Source organism: Uloborus diversus, chromosome 1 (assembly GCF_026930045.1).
Source record: "Uloborus diversus isolate 005 chromosome 1, Udiv.v.3.1, whole genome shotgun sequence".
Classification (NCBI taxonomy): Eukaryota; Metazoa; Arthropoda; class Arachnida; order Araneae; family Uloboridae; genus Uloborus; species Uloborus diversus.
Window position 1 is genome coordinate 128,620,225 of NC_072731.1, and position 23,223 is coordinate 128,643,447.

Sequence of the window (23,223 nt, forward strand, 5' to 3'; positions counted from 1 at the left end):
TGCTCGTCATCCAATACCCGCATTTTACTAGCATTTGTCGGGAATCAAAGTCGAGTTTCTTCAAATATCTTGAAAACTCGTTTTTGTAGATACTGCTCTTTATCTGCCCAAGGCAGTGGTCACCTTGGTAAGTGCTGCTATATGCATACCTGCCGAATTTACTGTTTTTCACTTGAAGTTTCTGATTTTCTAAACTATATCCTAACTTCCCGCTGAAGTATAATTTTCTTCTGTTTTAAAAAATAATTTGGCTAACATATTCCAAACTGCAAGAAACTCACAAGAAATAGTGCAACAAGAAATGTGAAACCATAACTCAGAAATAGTCAAGAAAGGATTTTTAAGAGGGCCATTGATCTTCATTAGGAAGTGTCGTCATAGGGGGGAGCAAAGTCATAACCTGAATAGTTTGAAAATTCGTAATTAAATATTAGTTTAGAGTAAAACTACAGATTTAATAAGGAAATTAATATATTCATGTTTTTAATTTGATTTAACTAATGTAGTTTTGAATTATTGTTGGTTGAAACTAAAATTATAAGAAAAGAATATATTTCACTTTTTTTTAATTTTAAAATACTTTACAATAAGAATGTACTTCTTTTTTCAACACTCCTCCTTTCCACAAAGTTGTTTATTAAGTAAATAGAAAGAGAATTTCCTGTAATTATCAGCAAGAAAGAAACCAAGAAGGAACCTTCACTTTTGGCCACAATTTGATTAGATTTTGACGACTAAACCCCATAGAGTAAGAGCCCATGGGTGCCAGACATACGTCATAGTATAAAGGCCCAAAATTTTACTGCGTAAGCTCACTGGAGCAGGTATGAAGGGTTCGCTATTAGTTAAGCTGACTCGCGCTGGCTTTGGCGGGCAAGAGGTAGAAAAGGCGCGAAAAAATGGTGAACAAAAACATCATAGTATAACGCGTGATTTTTTAATATTTTATTAGGGATACTATTACGCGTTAAACCTTACAATGCCAGACACTTCGCACGCTGGCCTTGCGCAGCCAGACACTTCAAAGTTGGGAAAAATGGTGTCCAAAAACATCATAGTATAAAGCGTGATTTTTTTATATTTTGTAAGGGGTGCTACTAGGAGTTACGCTTTACAATGCCAGACACTTCGCACGCTGGCCTTTCACAGCCAGACACTTCAAAGTAAATGGTGTTTAAAAACATAGTATAAAGCGTGATTTTTTTATATTTTGTAAGGGATGCTACTAGGAGTTACGCCTTACAATGCCAGATTTTTCGCACGCTGGCCTTGCGCAGCAAGACACTTCAAAGTTCACTTCAAGGCCAGCATGCGAAGTGTCTGGCATTGTAAGGCGTAACTCCTAGTAGCACCCCTTACAAAATATAAAAAAATCACGCTTTATACTATGATGTTTTTGGACACTATTTTTCCCAACTTTGAAGTGTCTGGCTGCGCAAGGCCAGCGTGCGAAGTGTCTGGCATTGTAAGGCGTAACTCCTAGTAGCACCCCTTACAAAATATAAAAAAATCACGCTTTATACTATGATGTTTTTGGATACGATTTTTCCCAACTTTGAAGTGTCTGGCTGCGCAAGGCCAGTGTGCGAAGTGTCTGGCTTTGTAAGGTTTAACTCGTAATAGTACCCCTAATAAAATATTAAAAAATCACGCGTTATACTATGATGTTTTTGTTCACCATTTTTTCGCGCCTTTGCTACCTCTTGCCCGCCAAAGCCAGTGCGAGTCAGCTTAACTAATAGCGAACCCTTCATACCTGCTCCAGTGCACTTACGCAGGAAAATTTTGGGCCTTTATACTATGACGTATGTCTGGCTATCATGGGCTCTTGGACTACCACCTTCAAAGGCAGAAAATATCAAATTTTGAAAAAAAATTGCATTATTTTTTCCCTTGATCTTTAGAGCTATTTATTAATTTATTATTATTTTATTTTTATAATTTTTTGACTGAAATCAACTTTCTGTTAAATAACATACACTCCTGTTTGTGAAAATTGCAACAAAACGAAGGACTTACGCGAGTGAGTGAGCTGAAAATTGCAGGAAATGTAAAGTAGGGAATGATATGCAAATGATTAGAATTGCAGACCGGTAGTGCATGCTTATGCTGAGCAGTGCCCTCTGAACGGCAGATTGAACCGAATATAAATAGACAGCTGTAGCGAGGCGTGTATAATTATCGGTGGTTATATGCTAGAGTCAATGTTAACTGAATCTTTACTAAGCCTCTTCGACGAAAAAAAGCGAAATTTGTGCAAATTTCGGAGTTTGAACGGGACAAAATCATCAGCCTTCGTGAAGCTGGATTGTCTTATCGTGCAGTAGCCACTCGTGTGCAGCGTAACAGCCGCACAAGCATGCATGTTTGGAAGCTGTGGACGGACTAGGGTTGGACAACTCGGAAATCCGGGAGTGGACCCTGAAATGTGACGTCAGCTTGCGATGACAGACACCTGGTGCGTATGGTGCTGACGAAACGCACAGCTTCTTCCAGACAATTGACAGCACAGTGGTCAACAGCTACAGATGTTTCGTTGTGTGCGTCATCAATTCAGAGACGTCTGCTGCAGCGTGAGCTGCGCATAAGGATTCTTTTATGCAGGATTCCTCTCACGCAAAACCATCGCCGCCTGCGGCTACAATGGGCCAATGTGCATAGGAGCTGGCATGCTGATTGGCAGCAGGTCGTCTTTTCTGACAAATCCATCTTCAATTTGTGGCACCCTGATGGCCGAATTAGTGTCGGGCGCTATGCCGGTGAACAGCCGATTCCGGAGTGCATTATCGAACGCCACAGTGTACAAACACCCAGAATTATGGTCTGGGGTGCCATAGCATATCATGGACAATCACAATTGTTACGAATTGTGGGCAGTTTGAACAGTACCTGATACATAAACGAAGTTTTACAGCCCCAATCTGTTCATTTCCTGCATGGATTGCCAGGGGCTGTATTCCGGCAAGATAATGTCCGTCCACATGTCGCCAGGACTGTTAAATCCTACCTTGATTCGCAGCAGGTACAGCTTCTTCCTTGGCCTGCATATTCCCCGGATATGTCACCGATTGAACATGTGTGGGATTTCATTGGGCGGCGTCTCGCTCGTGATCCTATTCCTGTTGCTTCGACAGACGAACTTTGGTTGCGCATACAAACAATATGAAATACTCTTCCGCAGACAGATATTCAAACTTTGTTTCACTCCATGCAGAGTCGTGTAGCAGCTCTTATTGCGGCATGTGGTGGCCACACAAAATACTAATTTCTATCTCTTTTTATTGTTTGCTTGGTTTGAAAATGTAATCATTTATTTGTACCATTACCACTCGACTGTGTATTAAATTTCATTCAACTATGAAGCTTCCTGCATGGTGTTGCAATTTTTACAAACATAAGTGTAGTTAAAATATTGCTAGGCAGATAGCACTGAAGATTGAAAATATTTTACCATTTCACTTCCCCTCAGTCCCCCTACTTGAAAACTGAACGATCCTTTAAAAGTACTTTAATTTTATAATAATTTATATTGAAGTATTAACTAAATTATCATACTAAGTGAAATATTTTTTTAGGATGATGGGCATCCCTCCTCCTCCACCCAGGGGTAGAGGAGCTAGGCTGCCCCTTCCTGCTGCTGCACGCTCGTATGGTAAGTTCAGTTTCCTTTTTTAGTTTTGTGTGTGTGTGTGTGTGTGTTTTGAGGTCTAATGTTTATGGGGTATGATGCATTAGAAACGAGCGATAAAATTTCAGTTTTATCTTTTAACTAGGAGTTTCTTATAGTCCCAAACTGTGTATACTGTACAGTTTTATTTTTATTGAATTGCACAGGCTCCCTCAAGTGAAACTGATCTCATGTGACGCATGTTCAGCACTCAGGCCTAAATAAAAGAGCAGAAATTTAGTTTTAAAAAATGCATCATAATGTTGTTAACAATCCTTTTAAAAATCCCCATGATATGTTACCTGGAAAAACATTTCAGATAACTTGGCCCTTAGTCCAGTCAATGAACACATTGTAGCGTGCGTAGCAATATGCAATAATTTTTGACTTCAGAATAGTGTTAGGGATAGTTAGTAAGTAAACATATTAAAAGTCCCCGCCCCTAGGGGGTGAGCTAAAGGTGAGACTGAGGGGGGAAGAAAATTTTGGTTTTTCAAGAAAATGTCGGTGGACAAAATACGTTTAAAATAAAAATTCAAGCTAAATAAATTTTCTACAAAACTGTTTCTGCACTGGGTTATGAAAAATCGATGATTTTCGGAAAAATTCTCTCTTTTTTCGTCAAACAATCGCACCTTGTGCCTCCCAGGATCAGTATTCATGAAAATTGTCAGTTACAAAGTTGTAGAGCTTTAAATTTCCTTCAATTTGCTATGCTATTTTGCTGTATTTTATTCAAGCAATCAAAAGTTACAGAACTTCAAACATGTATTTTCATGGCAAAAAATGGAACACTTGCTACTCACAAATTTCAAACGGACCCGAAAGGATCGCGCACTTCCTCTTTCCTCAATCAGGGTTCGTACGCTCCAGGAAAACCGAAATTGTTAGGGAAAATGACTTAGTTAAAAATGTCGGGGAAATTTCCAGTTTTTCCCGAAAACATTTTTTTTCCAATTTTTCCCTGGTAGTTTTGTACCATGAGATCTAATCTTTGTTTTTATCGATGTTTCCTGAAAAAAATTGTAAAAGTTTTGACGCAAAATGACGCTGCCAAAAAAAAAAAAATCCATGCATGCTACACCCCTGTTTTGAGCACTCATTGACTGGACTACCGGTGTATAAGTCAACTTCCAGCTTTAAACCTTGTTTTTTGTGTATCAAAATTGCTCGAATTATATATTTTAGTTGTTTTAATGTTCATTAACTTTTAAGCTGTTCATTAGGCCAATCTTGCTTAAGTTTTTTTGTTTATCAAGTTGAAATTTTTCATGCTGACCCAAGATTCATTAAATTTTAAAATCTGGTAATGTGCTGGTTTTTGTGTTTGCTGGATTTTGTGTTCTATTCTGTAGTATGTTTACACAAATTTATCATTGACGCACTTATAAAATACCAAATGCATTAACCACTTCTGAAGGTGAAGTTATGATTTTCTTACTTAATTTAATTGTATGGACAGAAATCTTTATGTAGGCTTTTATTTCGAAATATGGTCATTTATATTGCTGATAAAATAAGTTTTTTTTTGCTATTGTTTCATTTTGCCTTATTTTTACTTTAACCTTTTTACACATAATTTCATATTGGTCTGGTATTTTTCTGGATTTAGAATGTCATAACAATTAATTTGTATTTCTAAATAATATCAATAATAATAATAAATAAATAATAATAAATAAATATGTACTTTAAAATTTGCTTAATGCCACTGGTGTATAAGGTTGTGTATTTGTCAGAGTTCTGTTTTGTAAGCTGTGACTAAAAGTTCCTTGTCTTTTTACTTTTTGTGAAGTCTTTTTTTTTTTTAATTTATTCCCATATCTTGCCTACAAGACTTAAGCAAATGGTAATCAAGTTTAATACATTTAATTACAAAAATGTTTTCCTTATCTCGAATCGAGGTTTTCAGTGTCAAGTGATTAACAGTCGTAAATGACAAGTAATTGGTTAACAATAAAATGTAACTATCTAATGATATCAAAATGTTTAATTTCAAGGATGAGCTGAGGGAAAAACTAAAGCAGTGAAAATGTGCTTGCATTGCTTTTGTTCACAACTTCTCCTCAACTGCATGATTTTTGTCTCTTCACCCATGCTGAACTAATCCAAAATAATAAAAAGAAATAATTACATTGCTCTATCTACTTATTCTTATCACTTTCTTTTTTGCTTCTAGACTATAGAGCAAAATGCTATTTAATTTCAAGTGATTGAAAACTTTCAAAACTGTAAGAATGGTTTAATTATTTGAGACTCAAAAAGTTTGAAATTTAAGGCCTTTTCTGATCTGCTGTGACATCTTGTGTTTAATTTATGTAGAATTATACACATATGTTTTCTCATTCTTTTCAATTGCATGCTTGTGTTGTTAGGCTAGATTTTTTCATGTTTATAAATACAGTAGACTCATTTATCCAGGAAATGAGATTGGAAAACCTAAGCTATCCCTGATGGGTATGCAGTTTTAAAAGAAGAGAACAGTGGTTTAAAGTTGGTGCTGCTACATCATTTCAATAGTTTTTTTTTTCTTTGGATGTTGCCAATTTAAATTCTCAAATGATTTTTTGCTTAGGTTGTTTTAACTAATCAAGTTGAGATTTGTCTTTTTTTTTTATAGCAAAACTGGCTATGCTCTGAGATAAGGTAACTCTTCTCTTGCTATATGATATTCATTCATTGATGGTTGTACTGTTAGACCACTTTCAGACTTACTACCCTCTGGCTGCTTATCCCGCGATTTCCATGTGCGACTCAAATGTTGCAAAATCTGCTCTGCAGGCATGTGTTTTCTTCCTATATTGAGGAGCGCATCCCATTTTTTCTCCATTTCACCACTCAAATGAATTTTATATCGTAATTTGAGATTTAGTTTATATTTTGGCCAACATGTGTCGTTAGTCATTTCTAAGTGTTTTGATAAGAGATAAAAGCGGTTGGAAGACCGAGGAAAAAAAAACTTTTGAAGCAATCTCAGTCCACGAATTGAACATTCAGAGGGTTAACTATTTCTATTTCTTAGATCTTATAAAGAGCAATAGTCTTTAACTTGAAGTAACTATTGTCATTTTTAAAAAGTTAAAAATCTCATATTTTATAGCCTTTGGAATATATAACAGCAATGTATGAGAAATGTCTGGCCTACTGCAGGACTCCTGTGCTATCTTGTTGCAGATTGTGTAAAATGGGGCAGACATGAGTTAGCAAATGTGCACAAGTTTTTGCAAATGAGCTTCAAAGCAGTAGGGAACTCGAAATGGCTTATGTCCGGTTTCACTAATCTGTTTTGGGATAAACGAGTCTACTGTGTTTAAAATTGAACTGTTTTACTTGTCGCAGAGCCCGGCGCTCGATCGTCGGACTCCGCATCAGGTTCCATTTCTAACACCTCCCCTCCCCCCAGATTACGACTACGACTACTACGGGTACGGCGACTACCAGGGAGGCTATGGCGGCGGCTCTGACCCCTACTACGAGGACTACTACGGCGGGCGGTACGACGACTATTACGACTACGGCTACCGCGCCCGAGACCCCCCGCTCCCACTGGCTGCAGCGGCAGCCCGTGCCGCCAGGGCAGGACCTGAGAGGGTGGGTTATGTTGCCTCCTCTGCCGCGGTAGTTCGCCGCTAGATCTCTGAGGTTGGTCAAGTGTCTTGTCAGTTGTTTGTTATTCATTGAGACACTGCCCCCACCTCGTCAGACACTCGGGATGCCCTGTCCGAGCACTCCACCTTCGCTTTTCTCAAAATCTCTACCACACGGCAGGCATAGACGAGCCTGTTAACATGCTTTCGGTAGCGGTTGCAAGAAGTGCATTGATGGACTCTTAAAAATAACCAATCTGTCAGAATGAGATAGCAGCATATTGAATTAGGTTAGCAGTCGTTATGGCTGCTATCCCTTAGGTTCACCCATGATGGCAGGCACATGAAAAAAATCAGTACTCCGTTTCACTTTCATGTGTACAATCGTTTACGGGCTCGAAAGTGACTGTGTTTGGTCCGTCCGAGACCATGAAAATGACAGGCAGACCTACAGAATCTAAGCTGTAGCAATCCATGGATTAGTACTAACTATTTTCCTTTCAAAAATTTTGGATAACAGCTGTTAAGAGAATCTTTGTATGTCTTCTTGCCATTTTGGAACACCTTTGCTTGTAGAATATTTGTTAGGAATGAGCCAGCTCTTGCCTTAGGACATATTTTTACTAAACTATTTCTCCTTCCTGAAACGATACAAGATTTTTTTTCCCATTAAAATCCCCCTTGCTGGTATGAATGTGACAAGGAGAAATTTCAATCTTTCTTTCAATCACTCTGTCTATAGAAAATGTAGTCTTATGATTGTATTTGTCATGTTAATGAGTTTGGTTTTATATGCTTAGAAGTATTCTTTATTATCATTATTGTATCCAATTTGTATGAAACAACTTGTAAAACTGTGTAGACCTGAGAATTTGACTTCTTTAGAAGTTACTTATTTAAAAATAATTCTATCCCCTCTCGTAAAATATTCCCTCCATCAGGAAAATGAGGCTTTGGACCAACTTATGCTGTCTTTCATAACTTTGCTGAAGTTATGAAAATTCCTTAATATAATGGTTGTATCATCACAGTATCAATAAAATCAAACAACTAATTCTAGCTATGTGAATTAGGATGGTTTGGCAATCCTTTCACACGTAGAAGCATTTTAAAGAAGCTTATTTTGAAAACCGAATTTTAGAATGCATTCTTCATATGTTTTCTTTCATTAAGGTATCCGCCTACCTGCGGGACTGATTTTTTGAAAAAGTCAGTTTTATAACAGTTTTTTTAACGTTTTGGTACATTTGTGACTCAAAATAGATAAGAAAATTTAAATTTAAAAAAAATGTATTTCAGATTTTTAAAAAATTGGATTTTTGTGCAAAAAATTAGTGAAATTTTACCAAAACCGTTATCGCTCTTGATAAAAGAGTATTGCACAAATATAAATTTCCTTAGAACACAAAAAACAAGTGACCCTTATCTTCAAATGTAACTAGAATCTAAAAAAAAAATTGATATTTAAAAATTTTACGGAGTGAACCATAAATTTGTAGGAAAATTTCACAATATTTTAACATAACGTAACATGAAAACATCAAAAAAATAAAATAATAACTGCTTCAGAGTAACAGTTCTAGCATGGCTGGTGATCAATATTATATTCAACAACCTGTGAAAATTTGGAGTAAATTTCTTGATTAGATTTTAAGTTATCATAGAAATGGTTGAGAGTTTTTTCGCAAAATAAAGTTTCGAGAAAAACGGAATCAAAGTTTGTATTAACAGTGACAGTCACTATTTAGGGGGCAACACTGTTCAAAATGACCCAGGTTGATAAGTTACACCCTCTTCTTCTTCTATTTTCATTAGTTTGTTCTTTCTTGATGCCCTCAATTTTTTTCGTAGTCGTTTTGCTGTGGGCAAAGAATGCCTGATTGAGTCGTTTACCCTCTGTTTGTCCGACTGCTCCAAAGCCGTTAAGGCGTATGCTCCTGGTGTAATTTTCAATTTTGAAAACACTGAAATAAGCCCTTTAGCTCCATCGTTGAACTGCAGTGTAGCTAAAGAAGCCCCCAACTGTAAAGTTTTCTGTTCCACAAAATGTTCTTTCGGTAACAAATTCCATAAAACGCCATTGAGAGATTCGTTTGCGTTTTGGGTTTTCCCATGAAGACATTTCTTGAGAAGTTCTTGATCACATAGTTTCATGAACGTTGGTTTAATGGTATTTATGATACTTTGCGAAAGTCCTACAGATTTTTCTTTTACTGGTTTGCCTAAAGCTTCAGCCTTTTTAATTCGACACCAGCTCTCCTTGCCGTCGGGACATTGGCCGTGCATTGAACGTTTTGTGCCCGAGCAACAGTGATAAAAGGCAGCAAACACAGCTTGTTGCATCGCTGCTAAATTTCCAACGTTACTACGGATCGCAATACCATAGTAGTTTTGTAACCTATCGATAAAGCGATCCGTTAGTTTGCCCTTGCCCCCGAGACCTTTTGTGTTCTTCTTTAGTTTTCTAAGTCTACTTCCGACCCTCTTTTGAATGTGGCCTATACATTCAAGTTTTTCAACGGAGGTTTTCTTGTATATGTTCTTCACACTATCAAAAGCTTTCGAATCTCCGTCGCCATAATATTCAGTGTAACGCAAGTTTCTGGATGCTATCGAGCGTTCGAATATTCTGTACACACCAACAGTTTCCATGCTGGATGAAGATCCAGTGTGATTTCTGCATTCGTGTGAAATGTCGCTGGTTTTCCCTTGAGAGCAGTGTCTACAATATAGCGTCAGAGCCTCAATATCCAAAATTTTTCCGGTGTCGATAGATATGCATGTCACACAGCCATTCAAAGAGGAATAACCTCTCTTTTGCCATGTACCATCTATTGACACCCCACAATCAACATGAGCTTTTTTACTGCCTTTCATATCTTTAATTTCCTTCGCAGCAGTTATCATGCTCTCTTCAGCAGCTTCAGAGGCAGCTTGATGAATTTTAAGCTCATGCTTACGAAAGGTTGCCTTGGATAGGAAAGGAATGTCCATTACAGCAAACAGCTTTTTGGCAGCAGTATAACCCTTTCCCATCAACCGGAGCCCATACACTGCTAAAGTGTTCAGTTCGTAAGCATTGTCCTTTTTTGAAGAGGAACAGAATCCTTTCTTATAACTGCATTTCTTGCAACTTATTGCAAGATTAGAACCCAATCCATATCTGGAGTCTTCTTGAAGCAGAAGATTGTCAGCGAAACACATTGGACAACAAAGTTCAGATATTACTGAAATTAATAGTGGCATATATATAATTCGATATCCAGTTAACTCATCAATACATTTATCCTCAGGTAGGCAAATGCTCTCATTCAACAACTTCGAAGTATTAGCAGTTGCATCAAGTGATTCTGCAGCGCTGGTCTGAGAACGTGGTACTGTTTTAGTATGTCTGTTCCCATGAAATTTCCGCTTAGTAGAGCGATATTTCTTCCTGTGACCCATTATTTCCGCTATTTCCTTTCAATTTGGAGATAAAATCTCTCAAATACGATGTATTTCTTTAAAAAAGCACCAAAACAAAATAAGATTCGCAAACTATGAACTTTGTAAACAAGGACTCATATAGGACCAAGCTGTTGCCAAATTAACCAAAAAATAACGAAAAATTAATATTTTAAATGTTAAAAAAACCTTTTATATGAGCTATTAAAAACATTAAATAGAAAAAACTGGGATTTTAAAGGCAAAACTAAACAGAAACAGCGAGAAATAACGGAACTTCCGGTCCAGAAACTCACTTCCGGTTTGATTTCATGCTCGACAATCATTTCTAAAATCGCTGTAACTTTTTTTCTAATCCACGTAGAAGCTAAATAAAAACAGTTTTGGAAAGAAGAAAGTGTGAAAAATTTAAATCTGACAAAAAACAAATTTCGTCAAAATTGCGGAAAATGGGCATTTTGAGGGTAGGCGGATACCTTAAGAGATTATATTAAGTTTTCTTTCATTAAGATCATTTGAAAATGTGTGTGCATCTGGAAGGTATGAGTTACTTCTGATGTCACTTTCTCCATACCTGAGAATTAACATATCTGCAAAAGTAGATAGCAAATTGTTTTACTGGTTCTGTAACATACTTTGAACCTGTTCTGCAGGATATTTGCACATGGATTTGAGCCAAGTATTTATGATTGCTCATTTTGATGCGTACTATCTGCGTATTTTGTTGGTCCAATTTTTAAATTCCCTATGTTTCAGGATAGATGTTTCAAGACTTCTAGCAATTTATCAAAATGCTCCCAAGTCTTCTGCCCTAAAGAGAGGGTATCTTTTTCTAAAATTGAAAGTCCACTTGCTGTCCTACTTATGGATTTGTAATTTATATTATGTATAGACATTGAAATTTGTATTATGTTAAAATGATAGAAACATTTACCAAGTTAACTCTTGGTAGTATTTGCATTTGTTTGATCAGGCTTGTTTCATTTTAACAGAAAATTTTGTAGTTTAAATTACAAACAAAAAATAATAAAATGTTTTCTTAGTAACAGCCTCTGTTGGAGGGTTCAACTAGATGTTTTTGTGGTGTAAGCAAGGCATCAGAAGTCATGTTGAGCTCAATTATGAGATTGCAGCATGAAATTTCTTAACAGCTGTTGGTCCCTATAATGAATTCTTTTCTGCATTTTTGCTGTAAATCTGCAAATCCTATAGTATGAGTATCAAGCACATGAAAATCTGAGAAGTAGAAAAATGAAATGGAAAGATAATCAAAGCAAATTTAGAGTGAAAAAATAAGACAACTTGAAAAGAATTCATGTTTTACTCTAGGCTTTTTGAAAATTTGAATTTAAATTTAGTGAATTTTGTTTTATGCGAATCCATTCAGTACAACTTGCATGGAAAACTCTGCAATAGATATTTTTTCACTCAGCATTTCTTTTTTAAAAAAAAAAAAGAAAGAAAGAAAAGAAAAAAAGGAAGAAAAAAAAACCTAACTACCAAGTTTAACGCAAAAGCTACTATAAGTATATTTTGCAAAAATTTCACATGATTGTCAAACACAGACAGGATTTTTTTTTTAATAGGGACATCGGTGGGCCAGTGTTCCAACTAACACATGTTGATGCCAGTATCCAGATTGATATTTTCTTTCCATTACCTCTTTTCCTATTTGACTGTGACTTTTTGCTCATCTAATGTTCTCATTGTGCTTTGCTGCCACTGCCCTCATTTGATAAGTGCCTTCTAACTGCCTAACCTTTAAACAAAAGGATGTTTCTAACCTTCCTAAGACCAAGAAAATTAAAAAATAGGATTGCTCGGATATGGTATCTTCTTTTTTTTTCTTCTATTTCTGGTGTGCTTTTCGTGTGCTCTGTTGCCTTGTCTTTTCTTTGTTGTGTTTTTATTTTTTTTAACTTTTTTTTTTCAAAAAGAAATGTAATCCTGAAACTTTAAAAAATGGAAATAGTTTGTTGCATACATTTTATATAAATTGTGTTACTACAACAGCAAAGAATAGATAATGTTACATGTAATATAAACTGAGAAAATTTTACTCTGAAACATAATGCAGAAAGTTTGCTCAAGCAGGCCCCAAGCATTAGAATGAAAATTAATTTGTTATTGATCAGTTGTGTTGTGCTAGAGTTAGCTTTTGCAGTTAAGATGCTTCAAGTACATTTGCGATAGATTAAGCAAATGTTCTTAAATATATATTTGCTTTATTGAAAATGCAACTTTCTGCATTATCTATTATGTCACCAGTTCAAAAAGAACAAAGTGAGGTACTGAAACTACTCACAATTTTGTAGCCTGTTCTTTTATTTACACCATGGGAGGAAAAAACTTTTGAAACTTTCGTCAGTTTTAGTATTGCTGTTCTGGGGTAGAAGAATAGGTGGTTCAAAATCTCATTAGGGTCTGGTGAGGCAAAGTTGTCACTGGGGTAAAGTGGTCATAAATCAAATAAAAAGCTTTAAATTCGAGATAAATGAAAGAATGAGGGTAATTTTTTTATTTTAAATTTTAACAGTTAGGAATTAAGTTTTTAACTACAAATTTTATTCTAACAATACTTTTTTTTGTGAAAATTTTTTTTTTTTGTTTAGTTATGAAACATTTAAAACCTCTTTTAACGTCTTTGTGAAACTTTGCTTATTACAATTTTTAGCAAATTGGTTGTGCAGGCAGCTTCTCTGATGTCTCAAGAAAATGTCTGCATAAACATCTAAGCTGGATTCATTTTAGATAATATTTTAGAGCAACTTAAGTAAGATGGGGTAAAGTGGTCATAGGTTAGGCTTAACATGTATCCTTAGTATAAAATCATTCAATCTTCTCTTATGAGTCGGAATCAGGTTAATATTGAGTTTAGTAAACATGTACTGTTTGTAAGGTAAAAATGGATTCAATACTACTGAGCTTACCTTTGATATACTATATTAATTGAATTAAAGCATGTTTTTAATCCTATAATATTTGAAAAAAATCATGTAGCATTTTTTCTGCAACCACACTTTCCAATTTATTGTAAAATCTAAACAGCTTGAGATAGAGCAAAAAAATTTTGCATTCTTTGTTAAATCTATAAAAGGAACAATCAGGCCAAGTTTCATCAAAATCCGATACTATAGGTGTCAAAATCTCATTTTTTGGGTTGATTTGACATTTAATGACCCAGGATTGAATTCTGGATAAACCAGTTTTTGACCATAGTTGACCATAAAAAATTTGTAATTATTTAAATTTAGTTATTTTCTTCAAAAAAACTTGTTTGTTGAGCATTAAAAAAATTATGGTTATTTATGCTTATTTTAGATCAATTTTTTTAACATTATGATCGCTTTACCCCACAGCAGGTCATTAACACTAATGAAAAAAAGGCCATTTAAGCTATTTAAATAAATTTTTATCTTCCAAAATTTCAGTTCAGCGTGTTCATTATTAAGGTAGTGTAAAATAACAACAAAAAAATTTGAAGTTTCAAACATTTTCTACATTATGGTTTAAAATTGTTTTTAGTTAGTTATTAATTCAATGTAATGTTAAGTAACTGATTCTAACTAAATCGGCCATTTAGTGTCTAAGGTTGTAGATCACAAGACTTTCAGGCCAAGTGCCTATGTTCGAATCTTGGCCACAGCATGGATATTATTGTACACTTTTAAAGAACCTTTAAAACCTTGAAAAATGTTAAAAGATCCAATAAAAAATGCATCATGTTTTTTGCTGTAGTTTTCGAACAGTTCCCGATTTTAGTTGTATATTCCGAAAATCCGATCTTTAAAAAAGAAAAATCAGATAATTTATTTTGAAACTTTTTTTAAATTTCAAAAACCGGTATCAAATTTAGTGAATTGTAGGAATTGGCTTTTTTAAGAGATCAATTTTCAATCAGTAACTCATTTAATAACATTTTTTTTTTTTTGGAAATTAGCATATTGAGCTTGTGCTTTGTGATGCAAAATTTGAGATTTCAATCTTTTTGCATCTTGTAAATTTTTCAATTATATTAAAAGTTGGAAACTATTAGAACATATGCTACCTTAAATGCGTTAGTTTTAATGTTTGTTTTAAGTTTGTTTATTTTTTAAGTTATTAAATAATTGACCATGGCAATCATTATTTTCCCTATCTGTAACTTCAAGTAGTGGCACACTTGAACTGCATGTAGCTAAAAACGATGTATTAGATGCCAAAATTTTACAACTAAAACTCATGGCTCTTAGAGATCAAGTGAGCTTTGGAAAAACATTTCATTGTTTTTTTTTTTGTTGATAGAGCCATCACAGCAAACAGCAAAATTTTGAAACAGATTTTGGTCTTATTAATGAAGTTCTTTAAATTACTTATGGCTATAAGTCTTTTTTTTTTTCAATGTCACACATTTATTATTATTTTTTGATCTGATCCTTACTGCCTGAGCTATTAATAATAGATTTTGAAGCTTTTATTGCGTTCAAAAAAAAAAATCCTTGAATACCCCTTGAAAATTCCCAATTTTGTGTACGAACCATAGTTTAGTATATCACTTCCGATTGCGTTCTAGTGGTTTAAAATCTACTTTACGCTGTAGGTGCCCTAAATATATGTACAAACACTCTGTGCTCACCTATTGCCCTCAATGTAAGTGCACAGGATGATCAAATCTCATGTTTCAAAGAAGTACTCAGTTAAATCATCAGTATCCTTGTCTAAGAATTATCTTTTCAAATAATTTAGATTGCTGATTCAAATTAAATCATAACCAAAGTTGTCATAAACTTTTGTTAAATGCATGCTATAATTTTTGTTATAGCATCAGCTTTTCTGTTCAGTTTTAGAGATTTCATCAAGGATAATCTGAGCATCCGAATAATATTATGTACTGTTTTTTGTTTTTTAAAATAGCAGTTTTCCAAAGATAAGACATTTCTTCTCCAGAGACTTGTCTAAGGTTTCGCTTTTCCCTTTACTTTTAACTAGTGGCACCCGCACGACTTTGCCCATAGTAGAATATTAAAAGGTCTTTTGGTTCACCTGTATGTTTACAAATAATGTATGATGAATTTCTCGCCAATTGGTTAGCCCATGTTAGGGTTCCACATTATGATAACTTTGTAATTTACTTGTCCATCTTATAATAATTTTGCCCAGGAAAATGTTCTTAAAATTGGAATAGAAAAAGAACAAAATCGAATTTTCAAAAAATTGCTTCAAGGTGCACACTCTCATGCTACAAGCTAATTCTGTGCCAAATTTCATAAAAATTGGCCGAACAGTATAAGCGCTATGCGCGTCACAGAGATCCTGACAGACAAAGAGACTTTCAGCTTTATTATCAGTAAAGATAGCCTCAATCAAACAAATAAACTATTTACTTTTTAAATGAAGAATAAAATCCATAGTTTAATTTAAGGATATTTAGAGTTTTAATATGATTAACCTCGAGAACTCCATAGTGAAACGACACTTTTACTAAAAACATTTTTTCCTCAGACAACAGTAATCAAAATTTTGCTGTTGGAACTCAGTACCAAGTATTTTTCTTAAATTTTTATAAGAGAAATTTCTAATAAATTGCCAGTTTTGAGGCCTAATTAACTACGGTTAGTTTATTGAGCAGTTTTTACATTGCAGATTGGTCCAATACATTACAAAATTTTAGTTCATGAAATTTTGGTACTACTGTTGCATAAAATTGTAAAAGTGATGACCTCCTGATCTGCCAAATGAAAACTGAAAGTACCATTTCAACCAATCATTTCATTTTTCGGCATCTTGATTCAAACAAATTATTTTCTTGAAGGTGATTCTACTTGGTTACCCGTCGACTAAGTAATTTTAGGCTGCCTAAAAAAATACCATGTCAAAAAGATGTTTTGATTTGAGATTCTGAAAATTTTATTCTTTCTAGTTCTGACTGTACCTTTGGGGTACGATTTTATATGTAACTCATCAGTAGATTTTTGTGCTTGTTAACTTATTTATAGACTTAAAATTTTACATTTGCATTTCTTCTAAGGTTGTGCTCGAATAGAGCGACTGGTTTCCTCGTGCTCACCAGTGGCAAACTATAGTTGGGGCCAATGTAACTTAGCGTCGCTGTCATGTGCAGTTAAATGGCAGTATCTGCAGAAATTAATTTTTGATATATATAAAGAAATGTGTGGTGGATTCAATACTAATAATAGGAAAAAGTTGGAATTAGACGTTTTTTTCGCGCCTTCTTTTCAGCGGAAACCAAATAAGCGAGTTCGTACAATAAAGATAATGTGCACTAGATGACAAAAATGAAATTTGCAGTTACTGCCTTTTACCTGCACACGGCAGAATGCTGCAATGATTAGGATCTGTGTAGCCTTCACAATGCTGCCAGGTTAGGTTTGCCCCAACTGTAGAAGTGTTTTAATAGATTACCGGCAGGCTGATGGTATGTGAAAACATTCTCGCCCACTGCATCAACCGCTGATGCCATGAAATGCCCGGTTTAAGCGGACACTCTACTTGAGCATGACCTGTATGAAGATGCCCTCTCTTGAAGTATTATTGTTACCATGTTATGCTCATGGCATCTGTGTTTGTTTCAGGGTCGTGCTGGCCGTGGTATTCCCCGTGGGCGCGGGGCCTCGGGGCCCCTGACCCCCCGTGGGGGTGCTCGGGGCCCGCCCGTGCCCCCCCTCGGCCGAGGCCGTGGGCCCCCCCTGCCCCCTGGGGTGCCGCCCCTCCCCCACCTGGGTGGTCCCCCCCTGCCCCCTCGGGGAAGCCTGGTCGGTAAGCGGAAGTTCGATGCCCCACCCCCGCACCACCAGGGAGGGGCGGCCGACGCCACCAAGCGGCGCTTCCAAAACAGTGCCGGAGGCGGTGGTCAGTGGGGTAGTCACCCCATCGCCCAGCAGCCGCTCAACTCCTCTGGAGGCTACAACGGATTTCGGCGAGGGCAGGGCAATCATCCCGCCCACTGGTACCAGGACTCCTACGGACAGCAGTGGGGCTAGGCCCCATCCTCCATATCCACCCGGTGTTTTCTTCTCGTTTCTGTTCTTCATGCTATGTTTCTCGTTTGTTTGTCTCTTGTGTTTTCGTCAGGTATTCTTCCAAGCTCTCGTTTTTTGTTCTGAAAGGTCCTCTGTGCGTGGACTTAGACACGGACCGTTCAAATGTAATGTTCGTTACTTTTTCTTTTTTTTTTCTTGTCTTGAGTTTTACCACTCCCCGTCTCGATGGGAAGAAACAATTGCCAGATGGACTGATGAGAAATCAAGCTTTGGAATAGTACTCTTGTCGACTTCTATAGATTAGTTTGCAGTCTAATCCCAGTTTTTTGATTGTTTCATGGCAACAAAAATTTTTTAAATTAATTTGCATTTTTTAAAGCTTGCATTGATATCTGCTTTTAATGCATAGTAAAAGACACACTGAAATTTGAAGTCTGCTTTATTTTTCCCCCCTTTTAAAATTTGAATTGAAAATATGCAATGTAGTTCATTGACTGAGAAAATCAGTATTGCTTAATGAATATATGTATATCAAGTTTTTTCTGGCATTTGATTTTTCGCAATGAAATTTAAAATGATCATTGGAGTCTAACATAAAGAATCAGAAAATATGTTTTTGAGAAATGTATTAGTAATTTCAGAGACCTCGTAGGTTGCAGCTGAAAATTTAAATTTTAATGCCAAAAGTTAAATTTATTATTTTTAAGTCTGTTTATAAGTTGAAAATGTAAGCACTTTTTTGGAAAAGTTCTATTTGACAAATATGTGCGATTGCTTTTGGAATGATCATTTAAATTGGGTTTCCATGGTATTTCTTACATATTGAGTTTTAGGGAAGAATTTTTATTTCAACTCGATAGCATGTTCCGAGTTGCCATCCCTCTCTTGTGAAATCAAACAAATTGCTCCAAGGGATTGTGATGGCCGCCTTCTGTTCACTTCGCGATGTATAAATTTTTGTGTTCACTAAAGGAAATGGCTGCCTTCAAAATCTCTTGCCTTTTTAACCTGTGGGCTTTATCTGATGGCATCCTGTTTACTTGTTGACATTTTGGAGAGACATTGTTCCCTGTTACGTCTTCGTCTGGTGTATAGGAGTTGTTAAGTTTTCGGGATATATGCATTGTTTGTTTTACACATTTTTAAAATACTTCTTAATACTTAAAATATCCCTTTTAAGTAAAAGTTGATACAATAAACTAGAATCTACTTCTAAGGATTTATTTTCTTTAAAAAAAAAAATATTTTAAGTTTACTTTCTGCATCTCAGTGTCATTGATCTATCAGTCCTGAGAAATCTCCTTTTATTAAATCTAATTTTCTTATATTCTTGAAACATAAAAGAAGAATAAATTGAACTTTATTTCCAAAACTTAAGAATCCTTCATGAAAGAAAATACTAAAAGTTCAGAGGCAGTTAGTCCCTTTTTGTATGATTAAAACTTTACATGCCTTTAGTAAAAATTCATCAAAAAATTGTAATGCTTAATATTTGTCATTTCATCTGTTAACTGGGTATTAGGAAATATTTCATTACACTGGTATTCTTTTTTATTGTTGCTATTATGTGCAACAAGTTAAACAAAGGTCATTTTATGGTTAATAGCATGGTTTTTTTTTTTTGGGGGGGGGGGGGGGTTTCCGGTTATATATGGCCTCCCATTACAAAATGAATTGTTCATAAAATTGTCATTTTTTGGTATAAAAGGTTATTCTTAAATACTCAACACCTCTAAAATACTTACTTTATAATTGTTTGAGATTTTTGGCCTGCTAGATCAATGGCATAGCAATACTATATCCTGTTCTTCGCTTTGGTTTCATATTTGCCGAGGGTGTGATACGATTGGTTGATCCTGAAGTAAACCAGCGTCACTGCCAGTTACTGTGATAGATTATTTGGAGAAGTGTACCGTCTCATTTCTGATTTGCAAGTAATCGAACATCCAATCAACCCTGCTGTACATATTTCTCTTTATTTCTAATTCCTTTGTCTGTGGCAAATGATGTGGGGCTTTCAGATAAAAAAATCAAAAAAGATTATTTTCCATTTCCTTTAACCAATTTAATGACTACTTTTTGCAATTGCGCATAGCAGTAATTTTGAAAAATGGATTTGTAGGCTCTTATATCATCTAAAGAGCTATCTGTAAAAAGTGTTTTTTATCCAATTAATAATAGCAAGGAAAATCTTTAAAGAATTCAATCTCATCAGTCATACATAAATCCATAGAACAGAAATTGATTCAAACTAAAATGTCTTTAGATATAATGGGTTAAAATAGCTGACTATGAATTGCGGTTTTGAAAGTTTTGTTTTTAGTGCAATAATATTTCAAGAAAATTATTTATTAAGTCCTTGTTTAGTTTCAAAATCTTTCCAGACTCTTATTTTCCATAGAAGATTAAATTTTGTGGAACCTCGTGTAATTTTTTTATTCATCTGCTATTTTTCTAGTTATGCTTAATACACTTCACTAATACTGTTTGTAAAAGAAAGCTGCTGTATCATGTGTATTTAATTTTATTGATGATGAATTCAAAACTTCAATGCAAAATTATTAATTTGTCTGTTAAATTTGTGGCTTTCACAATTTTAAAGTAAAAATCATCAATCATTAATCTACATACATGTTGAGTCGACAAACTATGTTGTAGATTCCTTTGAGCTTCTTTCCTTGACCGAATTCTACTACATAATTTGTCATTTATGTATACTAAATGACTTTTACAAATCATATAAGCCCATATTGTTGAACATAATATATTGGCATACAATGAAAAAATGTTCATGTTATATGCATTTTGAAGGAATATACATTTTGTTCTAAACTAATATTTGAAGGAAAAAAAGTATCTTTTATTTGATTAAAGAAATTGCCAAAAGTATTCTTGATACACTGAAAATCAAAATCATTTGAATGAAAATTTTAAGAAACAATTGTAAATTCAATTTCTCCAAATCTAAATATTTTATCAATTTGTAAGATAGCGAAATTCACAATCTGCTGAGTGAATTAAATTTTATCAAATGCTATTTTTGTGTAAGTAAGCATAATGCAGCTTTTTTCCCCTGTCATAAAATTCTTAACGTTTATTATCCGTTTTGCTGCCCAGCCATAAGATGACGAAATTGAACTTTTATGGTGAACTTTGGAAACTATATCAACTGTATTTATCCTGGTAATCATTGCATATATCTCTTGCTTGATTAGTCATGTTAGATTATCCCATCAACATATGTTAATAGGGTTTTTTTTTTTCACTCTTACTCTTTAGTTAATGATAATTATCAGGGAGACTTGGTATGACTTATTTTGCTATTTACTTTCACCATCTCACATTGCTTTGAACTGGATAAAAACTTGCTAGCATTCTGACGACCCCTTCCCTTTCCCAAGTTTTGCATAAAATTATTTCTACTGTCTACACAGAGGGAAATGTTTTCTTTCTTCAATGGTGCTTCAAAGTTTAATTACTATGAATTAGTTAATGTGCTAAAGTGAGTTTTGAAAGAAAATACATGAGCAACCTTTGGTTATGAAAGTTGAAGCTTATGTAAAATTATAAATATATAGATTCATTTTGCAATCCATGAGTAAAGATTCTAAAATTTTGTTGCTTGAAAAAGTCCTTGAAACAATCCAAGTTATACTTTTTATGTCTGAGTGACAGATGTTTTTTTTTTTCATCTTTCAATAGATAATTTACTTCCAGGATAATCTTAGCATAAGGAAGAGCACTATAAAGGATATTAGGGGTGTCAAACTTAAATTTGTCAGCTGAAATGCATACTGAAAGGGTGGATGGTGAGCTAACTTTTAATTTATTTCACTAAAACTTGGTTGAAATTTATTTTGATGCAATTTCTAGATTCTTTTTGTTGTCCTTTTCAAAAAAAAATCTCTGCAAAAATTGAACCTGATTTTTCAATGAAGAATTAACAGATTTTTGGGTCATTCAAAATTGTTTCACAAACCCCCGTATGGCTTACAGAAAAACAATTTAGTGTTCCTGTTGTGCACATGGACTTCGTATAGTGACATATTTTATTTTCCGCAATCATTGCTTGTGAGAAATATAGTTGATATATGTTTTTGATTCTGAACTGCCATTGGGCATTTACATTGTGAAAGAGTTGATATTTAAGCCCATTCCCACATTGGCAGTCATCTGTTTCTAGTCGCACCGAGACATTGGGATGTTTCTTACACTTGTTCCTTCTAAAGGGATTTTTTATGTTTTTATTCCCTGTTCTATAGTTATCTGTTAGAAATCCAGAACAACCTTCTCTTCATGTTCAGTCATTCATTGTCAGGAGTTCTGAACTACATACTCTTGTTGCAAACAAGAGGTAAAAATGCAATCTGCTTGGACAGCATGATTTACTGTTTATGGGAAGTTTGAAATATGCCAGGCACTTTGAAAATAAACATTGTCATGTTAAAAAAAAATCTACTTTGCTATATAATTTGAACTTAATGGGGAAATAAATTTAGTGGGAAAATGGCAAAGGGTGACTGATTAGGATAAAAACTTGATCGTTAGGTGTGTATAAAACAGAGAAAGTATCTCAATTCCTGAAACAAAGACCACTGAATATTTTTTTTCCCATTTGAAGGAGGGAAAATGGAGACCAGTTGTGTTACATCCTGTTTGAAGTAAAAGGTTGTTCTGGGCCACCCTCTTATATTCTACCTGTTGGATGAATCTAAGATTAGGCACAGTGAAAACGTTTTTGTAAATATTTTTGTGTAACCGATATTGAAATTGAGCTTGTCTCCTACCTAAATTGTTGGGAGTAGTAGTTTTAGCCTTTTTGGAAGGTTTGAAGCAAAAACGGTGACTTTTAGACTTAGTGAAAGTTAGTGTTGTTGATATGCCCGGTTTAATGTTCTTTTTATCTTTGTTACGTGGATAAAATCTTATTTGAAATGAATTATGTTACATGTTATACCCAATGTTACTAAAGTTTTATTTTATATGATATGACAGATTTAGAATTTTATTACATTTTTTCCTCATATTGGTAATGTTCTTTACAAGGGGTGCTGTATTGGACCTCTGAAATGAGTTTTTTCATGTGGTAGTTGTAGAAAGCCTGTGATCACTGAATGTCCAAATATAATTGTAGCCGTTGGCATTCGTGGGCTCACGAGTGCAATAACTTTTCTAATCACACACAGATAGGAAAATTCTAATTTCCTAAAATGGGACTGATGTAATATAAATCATTGCTAATGAACCAATGATTCACAAAATGTAATTTTTGCCCTAACTCCTCAGGCAGCTGTGGAGGAATTATGTGACTAATGTCCGACTGCCTCGGCGGTGTGGACCGGAAAGAAATTGTTCTTCGAAATGACTGCATGCTATTTCCTGCAGTTATATATGAATCTACATTGGAAAATAGTCTTCCTGAAAATCAGCAGTTTTTAACCTTGCTTCAAATTGTGAATTAAGGTGGAAGCACAGAGCGGTCACTGTCACACACTGCCTCAGTCTGTCTTGCAAACGTATGGTGATTTTGCACCATTTATTTTCA

The 23,223-nt window shown here is 34.9% G+C and overlaps 1 protein-coding gene across 2 annotated transcripts in view; it reads left to right on the forward strand.

Moving 5' to 3' along the window:
- Positions 1-19,301, forward strand: part of LOC129232091 (heterogeneous nuclear ribonucleoprotein R-like) — a gene marked incomplete at its 3' end in the record, with an annotated part of 69,651 nt that extends 50,350 nt beyond the window's left edge. Inside the window, 3 exon segments of one of the 2 annotated variants that reach the window (XM_054866329.1) lie at positions 3,576-3,652; positions 7,071-7,258; positions 17,271-19,301. In XM_054866329.1, the coding sequence (XP_054722304.1) occupies positions 3,576-3,652; positions 7,071-7,258; positions 17,271-17,678 (673 nt within the window). 2 annotated transcript variants of the gene reach the window in all.
- Between the last annotated feature and the right edge of the window lie 3,922 nt (positions 19,302-23,223).